The sequence below is a fragment of the Salvia splendens genome, chromosome 2, assembly GCF_004379255.2.
Source record: "Salvia splendens isolate huo1 chromosome 2, SspV2, whole genome shotgun sequence".
NCBI lineage: Eukaryota > Viridiplantae > Streptophyta > Magnoliopsida > Lamiales > Lamiaceae > Salvia > Salvia splendens.
In genome coordinates, this window is record NC_056033.1 from 6970237 (window position 1) to 6982305 (window position 12069).

General features: G+C 41.8%; 2 protein-coding genes across 2 annotated transcripts; one reads left to right on the top strand and one right to left on the bottom strand.

Annotated features, from left to right (window-relative positions):
- Window positions 1-1400: 1400 nt before the first annotated feature.
- Window positions 1401-3581, top strand: LOC121786076. The gene has a single exon (XM_042184603.1). The coding sequence runs from the start codon at window positions 1441-1443 to the stop codon at window positions 3502-3504; it is 2064 nt and encodes a 687-aa protein (XP_042040537.1). The 5' UTR covers window positions 1401-1440; the 3' UTR covers window positions 3505-3581.
- On the bottom strand, window positions 3555-6398 carry LOC121786085 (cyclin-A1-4-like). Its single transcript, XM_042184615.1, has 9 exons — window positions 6079-6398; window positions 5196-5574; window positions 4983-5119; window positions 4798-4890; window positions 4576-4709; window positions 4330-4482; window positions 4070-4253; window positions 3868-4002; window positions 3555-3781 (listed from the first exon to the last, which is right to left on the bottom strand). The coding sequence occupies exons 1-9, from the start codon at window positions 6280-6282 to the stop codon at window positions 3710-3712; spliced, it is 1491 nt and encodes a 496-aa protein (XP_042040549.1). The 5' UTR covers window positions 6283-6398; the 3' UTR covers window positions 3555-3709.
- Window positions 6399-12069: the final 5671 nt, after the last annotated feature.

Genomic DNA, 12069 nt, shown 5'->3' on the forward strand with positions numbered 1-12069 from the left:
AAATAAAATTTGCTCAAGTATGAAACACACTCACCACGTGGAATCGTCGTTATATTGAATGTGCTTTTAATATTTAAAAGTGTATAATGATTCATCAAATTATTTGAAATTCATCTCAAAATATTAGAAAAAAAATTTCATAGTATGAAGTTTATTTTCTAAGTTAGATACATTGTAGTAGTATAGTAGAGTAGTAGGAGTAAATTTCAAGGGGAAATTTAAAAAAAATAAATGAAATTTTGGTCATTCAACTTTTAAATCAGTTGAAAGTACCATAATATTTGAATTATTTTTATTATTCATAATGACTTTTTTTGTGAAAATGGTTCGGCAGTTAGAAACCATACTTATCTCACTGTGATGAGTTAAGCGATGTCGTCAATTTCTAAGGAAAAACTGAACTATTTGATTAAAAAATATGTCAATTTGATAATAGGCTATTTTGTTTGACTTATGCCGACAGCCTTAGTGGTTTCAGATGGCCCATGAGTTTCACGTGGCGGCGACTCGGAGTTGACTCGGGCCTGGATTCATTTTTATAAAATTATGGGCTCGTCGATATCCAAAAAGTATTACGTGTTGGGCTTTGCTGGTTTGTAAACCACTATTATTGGAATTTTATTCACATCACTGGATTTGAAGATCTGACAAAAATATATATAATTATTAAATTAGTGGATTTGAAGATCTGACAGATAAGGGATGGAGCAGAGCAAAGAATTTATGCTGAATGTGGGCCAAAATAAATAAGATGATCATACAAAAGGCAAAACAGAATACTATATATTTTAAATTTCGTAAGAGAAGAAAGAAAATAAATTGTAATATTGCAATGAGCATGGGATGGGTATTGTAACGGGATTTTAAATGGATTTTTTAATGGGTTTATAAATGGAATAAAGTAGGCCCGGCCCAACTACATTGGGTTGTCGTTCAAATGTTCAATGGGTTCCTGCATTACAAACTCAAAATTTACAAGAAAAAAGGAAATTGTTCAAATAAAAAACTTATTTTGTTTTTCGAGCTATACTTAATGATAATGATACTTATCATTCTTATTGTTTGGTTTGCGCCTATATTATATCTCTAGTTTGGGACTGGATACCCGAGTCAGGTACATTAAATTCGGGTCAAGTATCGGGTATTGGATTTATACAGAGTCGAATGAGATACTGTACGTTATTTCCGAAATGGAAGAGTGGGAGATACTCACAAAAATCAGAATTACAAGTATTACATAGAAAATTAATATTAGTAAAAACAAATGTTGATATTTTATAATGGAAGAATCTAGAATATTTAGTGAAGACCAAGAAAATGACATTTAGGATAAAGTAAATTATTCACCTGACACGTGTAACTCATCCACCTTCCATCTCATCGTTAAACAATACTCAATCATCTTCTACCTCTTCACTTCAGTCTTCAATCGCTACTCCAATGGAATTCTCCACTCTTCCTCTGTTCCTCATCATTAATTTCCTCCTATTAACCCCGTTTCCTCTTCCGCACGCGGTCGACACCATCTCCTTCACCACTCTGGGCAGATCAAGCTACGCCTTCGACATATTCGCCCTTCCCACCGCCTCCCCCTCCCAAGAAGTCCGCCTCACCTTTGGCGATTCCGTCAATTTCAACGGCCATTTCCCGCCTCCCCAATCCACCCCCTTCCCCACCCACCTCATCTACGTCACCGAGCGCAACGGCTCCTCCCAAATCTTCCTCAACGTCTTCGACTACACAACCCGGGGAAGGGGATCATCCAGATCTGCTCTCGAGCTCTCCACTGACTCATCTCGCTCTGAGATTCGTCTAATCGGCGAACAGGAGACCAACGGCCGCATCTCGATGAAGGACCGCCCGAGTTTAGCGGGTGCTGATTTGATCTACATCTCCACCCACCAAGACCCGGGCAAGCCACGGTCGAGTTGGACAGCGGTCTACTCGACCGGACTCACCACCGGGTTGACCCGGCGGTTGACGCCACCGGGTATTGCGGATTACAGCCCCGCCGTGTCGCCGTCCGGGGCACTCACGGCGGTGGCTTCGTACGGGGAGAAGGGCTGGAGCGGGGACGTCGAGGAGCTCGCCACAGACCTCTACGTGTTCTCAACCCGGGACGGCTCGGGCCGGGTCAAGATCGTCGAGCACGGCGGGTGGCCGAGTTGGGCCGACGAGTCGACTCTTTACTTCCACCGCAGATGCGGAGACGGCTGGTGGAGCGTTTTCTCGGCGTCGTTCGACATCGTCGGTGGAAAGATCGACGCTGCCTCGGTGGTGACTCGGCGAGTCACCCCGCCGGGTCTGCACGCGTTCACTCCGGCAGCTTCCGCCGCTAATAAGAGCTTCATAGCGGTAGCTACGAGGAGGCCCGGGTCGGAATATCGCCATATCGAGTTATACGACGTCGTTTTGAATAAGTTTTTCGAATTGACCCGACCCATTTCGCCTAGTGCACACCATCTTAACCCGTTTATATCGCCCGATTCCGGCTGGGTCGGGTACCACAAGTGTCGGGGCGAAGCCAACGACGGAGTCGGGAAGGGCAATGACTTAGTAATTGAGAATGTCCGGAGCCAGTTACCCGGCCTTTCACTACTCCGGGTCGACGGGTCGTTCCCGTCGTACTCCCCTGATGGCGAACGGGTTGCCTACGTGCAATTCCCGGGAGTGTACGTGATGAACCGAGACGGGTCGGGTATTCGGGAAGTATCGAAACTATATGCCTTCGCAACTTCTTGGGATTGGAAGAGAAAGGGAGTAGTGTACACTAGCGCCGGACCCGATTTCTCTAGTGAGAGCACCAAGGTTGACATAGTCTCAATAAATGTGGATGATGAGGACCTAAGTCACAATTACAAAACCCTAACCAAGGGAGGCGCAAACAATGCATTCCCTTCCCCGTCGCCCGACGGGAAATGGGTCGTGTTCAGATCGGGGCGAAGTGGGCACAAGAACTTATACATAATGGACGCATTGAACGGAGAAGAAGGCGGCCTCTATAGGCTAACAGAGGGGCCTTGGTCCGACACGATGTGCAATTGGTCGCCAGATGGGGAATGGATCGTGTTCGCCTCGGATAGGGAGAATCCGGGCGGGGGCAGCTTCGAAATGTTCAAGATCCATCCAAATGGCACGGGGCTCCAGAAGGTGATCCAAAGTGGGACTGGCGGGCGAACCAACCACCCATGGTTCAGCCCCGACGGGAAGCAGATAGTGTTCACCTCGGATTACGCCGGAGTCTCAGCCGAACCCATTTCAAACCCGCACCATTACCAGCCATACGGTGAGATCTTCGTGATCAACGCGGATGGCTCGGGACTTCAGAGATTGACGCATAACTCGTTCGAGGACGGCACCCCGACTTGGAGCCCCAAATACATTGGGCCTACTACCAATGCGGAGTGGCCTTATGGTGGTTCCAAATGTCAATTTGAGGATTGCCATTGGCTTAATATTTTCCCGAACCAAGCATCAAAAAGGCAATGTGCTGCTGCTAAGTAATTTCCAACCATGTTTGTTTATAAATGTATAGTTATGTAAATCCTGATAAATAATGCAATGGCCATCATTTGCTAGAACTCAATGTTTTTATATAAAACCCAGTATCAGAATACAACAACATTGAGAAAGCTAAAAAGATCTAATCTATACATGAGATGTTAGGCTAAAACTGAGCTACACAACTGCAAGATTGCAACTGATGAGACTAGCTGCTCACATTCTCAAAGTATTCTGTGGGTATTGATGGAGGGCAGTATTTCTTTGCAACAAATTTGTACTGTTTCAAAAAAAATACATTGTTAATTTCATCTAACATTTGACAAAATTACTAAGCATCCATTAATGCAAGAAATCTGATCTCACCTTATGCTGGCTGTACTTCTCCCTAATTGCTGGCAGGCTTGAATTGCTACTGTTGCAGCAAAAACCGTGCAGCGCCAACACGCAATCGCGTAGCTCAAAGGGTTGGTAGAGCGTGTAATGCCGCAAGGTAGCGTTCTGCATTGATACAACACGAATTAAGAAACACAGCAATGTATATATGTCTCGCATCATGTCTACATACCCAAGGCTTCTTAGCTGGGAGAAGAATGTATCTGGCCAAGAAAATCGATGAAGCTGCTATCAACGATGGGGCGAAGTTCAACATGCTGTACTCTAGCAGAGACAGCTCTGCGATGTAGTTAGCCATGCACTCCAGTTGCAACACTGGAGCCTCGTTTACCCCTTGAGCAACCCGAACGAACCTCCTACACATACATTCGAGAAATACCAAATGTTACTATCTTATTCTTCTAGCCATCATAGGTGCAAAATGTGATTTACCTCAAGAAACATTTAGCCGTTGGCGCTGTCATTTCAAATTTCAAGTAATTCAAGACTGCAGATTCCATCTGCAGAACCTCTTCCTTAACATATGTGTTATCTGTTATGTAGCAGAACTCCTCCACCTGAGGTGCACAAATCTCTTCATATTTTCTGCGAAAAAACACAATCATATAATTAAAACTCGAGCTATTCAGTGCACAACTCTCTTCATACAGTAAATGGTAAGACGTGACAAGGGCTTACGAGGCAATCATCATGCAAGCTACACCGAGCAGCTGTAATCTTTGTCTGTCCATGACATTACCGGAGAGATAACGGTCTATATAGTTCACAGTCAGATACAACGTGTCGGGAACTAGTCTGTATTCCTCAGACACCTGTTGTTCCAAGAATTTTGTCAATAAATGAATACTTTTACAAACTGGAACAGCAAACTTCAGCTACATAGGAAACTGAAAATCGAACCTCAATGAGCCAATCAACGAGAATTGATCGCATGCTCGGATTGATATCCTTCTGCACCCTCTCCATGAAGCTAGCAGAAGGCCTTTTCTTTGCCTAACAAATTGAAATAGATAAGCAATTGCCATTGATTAAATAACAAACTCAAACTAAGTTAAACAGAAGATGTCTGAGTAATCTCTAACTACCTCAGATGCTCTCAAGTGCTTGTATATATCACAAGCAATGGTTGCACAGAGCTGTGGGTCTTCGAGATTATCATCAACGTTGACAATCTTGCCACCGGCTTCCAATGCTGCTAGCGCGTCTCGCTTGCATACAACCCCTGCAAAAACAACACCTTTAGCAAAAGATGGCTGGCAATAAATGATCAAGAAAATTCACAAGATCAAATCACAAACCTCCAATATCCATGGGTTCTGAAATGCAGAGCATGTTTGAAGCCTTTCTCTCAATGGAATCCACTTCAGTTAGATCATTATTGTCCACATACTCGACATCGGGGCTTTTCAAAGAATCACAAGTGGACATGGATTCATCCATTGAAACAGAGAATGAATCTGATTTGTCAGGAGACAAATTCATGCTGTATGTAACGGAGGCAGCACCAGCCTCGAGAATGCTTACATTGCTCTTCGTTGAAGACAAGGATCTACCCGCAGCAACCGTGCTCTGTTTGACAGAATTGGTTGCTGCAGGATGAAAAACCCCAGAGAAGCCTCCATTGGAGGAAACAGAAGATCCCTTCTTTATGCTCACAATTTTGGTGGTACATGGCACCTACATATGTCAAGATTCAATCGAATTAGTCCATGAAAACAGTGAAATCCAAGAAACGAATTAGTCTCATGAAAGGAAACAACTCTAACATACTCCTTTTCCTTTTATAAAATCAAGAACAGTAGTATTTCAAAAGTGTGAGTAAAAAAGGAATGGTGCATCGTTTTATTTAAAGTCTGACACTTTAACAAAGAGAAAGTAAAATCTCAAAACCGAACTTCAAATTTGAAATTAGTTCAAATTCCGGCGCATCTTGAATCGAAAAATTCAAACAAGAGGGCGAAAAAATATTCTTGAATCAATCCAAGAAAACACAAAAAAGTAATAATTTCCCCCAAGAAAGCATGCACGTACCATCCAACAATGGTGGCGATATTAAATTGGAAAACCCCTAATTGTGGAAAACCTAATAAAATCAGACCAAAACAATAACGCCAAAAATCACTCAACTACATTCCGACGTAAAAATTGAAACAAGTGAACTGATAAGTCGACTGCACGTACAATTTTGGATACTTCGGGTGCAGAAACCCGCCCCGAATTGAAGGAACCGGACCCAGCCCTCTGATTAGTGACATTCGCTAGCGCCGGCCGCTTCTTCGCGGCGGAGGCCGATAAAGCCGGCTTCCCAGTATTATCCGAAGCAGAAGCGTGGCGCTTCGCCAGAGACGACGTCGCCGACCTCCTCACTCCTGCCGCACTCGCCATTGACCCCACAAAAGCAACGGCAAGCGAAAACAAAAAACGAGTGTTTTTTCGAATTCACCACAAAATCGGGACTTTTTCTCAATTGCTGAGAAGGACTAAATGCGAATGGAGTGAGAATGTGAGGAAGAAGAGAATAAATGGTTGCTTTCGAGGGGGGAAAAGGTGGGTTGGGGTCCGATTTGAATTGAGGATTGATCTGGGCCGTTGGATCAGGTTCGGGTATTCGTTAGGAGCGGCCAGCGGTGGGCCCCACCGTGTGGAGCTGTATTTTTGAATTTGCAAGGCCGTAGGGTGACTGGGCGGTGAGTGAAGGAACTTAGTGTCAGGGTATGATTGGGCGGTGAGGTCACGGGGGTGTGGGTTTATAGTAGGGTGTTGAGTTTGAATTTGAAATTTGTTGTAATGTGCATTGGGAAAGTAGTTTTCTTCCCTTTGGCAGCGAGTCCAAGCATCAAAATGCAATGTGACAAATAAAATTTGTTATATTTTGCAAAGTGAAATTTCAATTTTGAAATCACCAATAAGGTCAAGATTTGAGAGTTTCTAGATAAAAGTACAAGCTCAATATTTTCATAATTCGAATTTATTGTGACATATCTGACAATCTAGGTAAACAAATTTATCAATATAAAAAACACCATCACCTTGAGTCTTAATTTTTTTTCTCAAATTTGGTTAGAATTTCAAATAGGAGTAAAATATTCGTTAAGAATGGCTGATCAGCGCACCCATAAGAAAAGGGCTTCGAGAGTGAGCTGAGTGTAGTTGGAAGACTAGCCATTAAGCTGTTGAGAGAATTGGTTATTCCGTTCACTGAGCTCAAGTGAGTTGTATAAGTGAAGTAGTTTGTAGTAGTTACTGTTGACTTTGATTCTCTATGCATTCACAAAGAAATACACTTTACATTTCTTGTTCTAGCTCTCGTGTTCTTCAATTAATTGATTGTGTGTGTTCTTCTATTCTCGATCGATAATTCCTTCAATTGGCGCCGTCTGTGGGAAGGGCATCCGTCGATTGAGATCATTTCAGAAAGCTTGAAGGCATGGCATCGAAATCTGAGGTAGAGAAGTTCACTGGTACCAATGACTACGAGCTATGGAAGATGAAGGTTTGCGCCGTCCTGATTTAGCAAGGACTGGGGGCTGCTTTGAAGGCAGCGGATCCCGCGGAGAAGGGGAAACAAGTTATCCTTGATGAGATTCTTCAAAAGGCTCATAGCGTTGTGATTCTTTGCCTCAGCGACAAGATCTTGAGGGAAGTGCGGAAAGAGGAAACTGCTGCCGGTGTTCTTGCTAAGCTCGATGAGCAGAGGTTGTATTCATATAGATCCATCACTACACTATAAAACTTCATAGTTTTTAAGTTCTTGAGTAATATTAAATTTTGGCTAAAGTTTGTAATTTTAGGTTTGCAATTTGTGTAGTGGACAAATTAGCAAATCATGCGATTATTAATTCACTTTGTATTTAAGCATCGCCCAAGCAGATTCTCCACATGGCTTGATTCAATTTTTTTTATTAATTCAAATATCATTAAAAAAAAGAATGTAACTAACTTTGATTATTGCGTGTAACGAGGTATGATATATACTGACTATTGTCAAAGTCAAACAGCTTCCGGCGTCGCTCAATAAAATTCTAACACATCTCCCAATTAAGTTTTTTTTTAACTATAATCATGTAATTATTTATTTAAATTATGTAAGTTTTCATATAATTCAACTATAAAGTTTTTGTGATTTTAATTAAGTTTTTAGTATTTTTTTTTCCATATATTAGTGAATTATCAATATATAAATAGAAAATGTGAAAAGTAACTGGAACCCCTAAATAGTGTAAGTGGATTTTTTATAAATGTTCAAAAGTTGTAGGTGTGAAATTATAATACTGAAAAATATTTATAAAACTCACGAATAATAGATGTAATTATTACTTATGAATAGGAATTGGAGTAGTTCTCGTTATAATAATAGATAATAGATAACAGATACCCTGATACACGCTTGAAATGTGTAAAATAGATATTGGTGATAGTTATGTTTGATTTTGGAATCTACAAAGTTAGAATGAAATAATATTCAAATTGAATGCTGACCTTTTTATAGTGCATGTTTGGGGTATTTTGTTTCTTATGGATGGAAGCATAGTTAATTGATTTAATTGAGGGTGACTGAAGTTATTTTTTTATTACATGGAACGAATTATTAGTACTCCATTTATTTGGATTTAAATTTCGCGAAATTCATGTATGCATGTTCTTGGTGTTTTGTTTAATTTATTATGCATGGTGAACTCAAGAACTATCGAATCAAGAACTTGAATTACTAGATTGTACGAGACGTGCGATCGAGATAGGGATGTCGAGACAGTGGGAGCCGGGGAGCCGGGATCACGGGGCGACGCGCAGGCGAGCAAGGGCTCGCGCCGCCGGCCGAGACCGCTGGCCCCAGACGCACCTGCGTCGAGAGCGACATGGTGGCTGGCGTGGTGTGGTGGCTCGTAACTGAACCACCGAGACACTGGGCGCCGGGAGCCGCAACCCTAGGCGGAAGGCCGAGAGCGGGCGCACCTCCGTGTGCGCCGCTGGCCGAGAAGCTCGCGCCGCTGGATGGCTTGGTTGTCCGAGACGGGCGCCGAGACACTGGCCGAGAGCGGGCGCGCCACCGTGCGCGCCGCTGGCCGAGAGATGTAGGCACCCGACGGGCCGAGAAGCCGCGACAGATGCTCGCCGCTGGCCGAGAGGAGCTGCGCCTCCGCGCACGTCCTGGCCGAGACGCTGGCGAACCGCGACGACCCGCTGGCCGAGACGATGGCGCGCCACCTGCGCGCCTGTGGCCAAGACGCCATGTGCGTCGTGATCCAACGACGAACTCGTCGGATTTTCGTCGTTCATCGTTCGTGCGAACCTCGTACGATGAGATAACGATGAAGAATTATTTTAATGATTATTTATTATTTTATTAAAAGATATCATTAAAATATTATTATTTAATGGAAATAAAATCTTTTTGGAAGATTTATCTAGATTTTAGGAATATTTTGATTATTATCTATATCTATGGAATTAAATAATATTATTTTATTCCTAGAAGATATGGATGAGAATAATTTAATAGTTTCCTAATATTTTATCTAGATTTAAGGAATATCTTATTATTTTCTATATCTATGGAAATAAATAATATTATTTTGATTCCTAGATGATATAGATAAGAATAATATAATAGTTTCCTAATGTTTATATATCTAAGATCCTAATAAGGATAGATATGTATCAATACGTTAAATAATATAATATCTCTTCCTAATCTTGAACATGGAAATAATTTGAATTTACTTTTTCATGTCTTATTAAGAATTAAGTAATTTAATTATTTTAGATATATATTATAGTAGACATGAATAAGAATTAAATTCTAGAACAATAATTCCTAATGGAAGATACCAATTAATAAAAGATTTAATTATCCGGTAGATTAAATACCAACAGATTTTAATTAAGCCTTCAACTGCCTCAAGGCTAAGGATACTTAAAGAAAAACCATAACCCAAATATCTAAGCTATAATTATGAACTCAACGTTTGTATATGGTCTGCAATTCATGAAGCCTTTTTCTAATATTATCGCCACCTGCTCTGTGGGACAATAATCCTAAGAAAATAGCAAGTTCATGAGGGCGGACTTCTCAAATATAAATAGTATGAACTAGAATGTAGTTTCGAATATTATCGCCACCTGCTCTGTGGGGACAATAATCCTAAGAAACTGCGAGATTCAGAAGTTCACACAGAATTTATGAGATAGCTTGATCTTGTTAGCAGCACATAAGCATTGTTATGGGAGTGTGTTGTAGAAATGAGACTCTGTAATGCTAAAGAGATGGTCTTGCTTAGGCAACATTAGGCGGCCATGCCACTCTGTGGTCTCTGGACTATTCGTCGGTGTTGTGACCAGTAAAATTGTAAGATTTTAATGCGTATTGACTTCCTCTGGAGGATACAAAATTTTAATTTTACAGTTGTAAGATTTTGAAAAGTTTTATGGTTAATCTAATCAAACTTCTTACATGAGTTTATGACAATAGTAAAATACTCTGTTTTGCAGTGCAAATCAAATCGTCAATATGTCATTCAATCCTCTTTCCGCAATTCTCAAAGAAAACAAACTCGAGGGCCAAAATTACATAGAATGGAAACAAAATTTGGACATCGTTCTCACAGCAGATGAATACATCTTTGTGCTCACCACCCCGCGACCTCCAGTGCCGGCGGCTACCGTTGCGGCAGGAGTCAGAGATGCACACAGACGGTGGCATAAGGCGAATGAGATGGCTAAGTGCTACATGTTGGCTTCTATGTCTTCAGTACTCAAGCATCAGCATTCAGCTATGGTAACAGCCGCCGAGATTATGCAGAATCTAAAAAATCTTCTTGGTACTCAGAATCGAACGGCGAAGTCTCAAGCCTTTCGGAGTATCATGTCGAAGACAATGAAGGAAGGCTCGCCTGTGAGGGACCACGTCCTCGAGATGATGGGCCACCTCAACCAAATTGAGGTCTTGGGAGGGAAAATCGATCCCGAGTCCCAGGTAACTATCATCCTTCAAAGTCTTCCCCCTAGCTTCCAACAGTTCAAGCTCAACTTTGAGATGAACAAAAGAAATTACACCTTGGCAGAGCTGTTGACTGAACTTCAGTCGGCAGAGGACCTTATGGTCCAGGCTAAGGCGGCCATGATGATTTCGGCGCCTAGTTCCTCTGGCTTGAAGCCTAGAGCAGAAAAAAGGCAGGCACCGAACTCAGGACCGGCCAAGATAGCTAAGGGAAAGAAGAAGAAGAGGGCCAACAAGAAGCCTTCGGGGAAGTGTTTCAAGTGTGGAGATAAGGGGCATTGGAAGCCAGACTGTCCTAAACGGGGCAAGGCTACAGGTATGCACCAGGCTCTAGTTGTCAAGTCTTGTTTGACTTCGACATCAATTTGCACTTGGGTTATTGACACAGGAGCCACCGATCATATTTGTTTTGATCCTGACTTATTGCAGGTGACAAGACGGCTACATGATCGTGAGATCGAAGTCCAGCTGGGCGACGCTACCAAAGTGGCGGCCGTTGCAGTGGGAGACATTTATTTGCGTTTTAGTAGTGATAGATTTTTGATTTTGAAGAATGTTTTGTTGATACCTTCTTTTAGAAGAAATTTAATTTCGGTTTCTAAATTGGTTTATGATGGATATTCGATTTCTTTTAATGACAACTGCGTTATTAAGAAAGATGGTTCTTATATCTGTCGTGGTATCATGGAAAACAATCTGTACACAATCACTTCTACACAGTTTAATAATCGCAAATCAGAACTCAATACAACATCGAAAATTTCAAAGAAACGAAAAGAACCTTCAAGTTCAATGAACGAAACGTACTTGTGGCACCTTAGACTTGGTCATGCCAATGAAAGGAGGATCCATTCTCTTGTTCAACAAGATCTTATCAAAGGTCTAGAGGAGGAACCTTTTCATAAGTGTGAGTCATGCTTAGAAGGCAAGATGACCAAGAGGCCTTTTAAGGCTAAGGGCAATAGGTCCAAGGAAGTACTTGAGCTCGTTCATTCCGATGTATGTGGACCAATGTCAACTGAGGCAAGAGGTGGTTTTCGATACTTCATCACATTTATTGATGACTTCTTGAAAATTGGATATGTCTACTTGATGCGTCACAAGTCAGAGTCTTTTGACAAGTTTAAAGACTTTAAGACTCTTGTGGAGAAGTATCATGGGAAGAATATCAAATG

Bases quoted from the DNA above. Each gene is read 5' to 3' on its own strand.
- LOC121786076 (XM_042184603.1), top strand. From the start codon at position 1,441: ATGGAATTCTCCACTCTTCCTCTGTTCCTCATCATTAATTTCCTCCTA.
- LOC121786085 (XM_042184615.1), bottom strand. From the start codon at position 6,282: ATGGCGAGTGCGGCAGGAGTGAGGAGGTCGGCGACGTCGTCTCTGGCG. The intron at 4,483-4,575 runs GTAAGCCCTTGT...GTTTTTTCGCAG, and splicing joins GCTTGCATGATGATTGCCTC to AAAATATGAAGAGATTTGTG. The intron at 4,254-4,329 runs GTAAATCACATT...ATGTATGTGTAG, and splicing joins ACGGCTAAATGTTTCTTGAG to GAGGTTCGTTCGGGTTGCTC.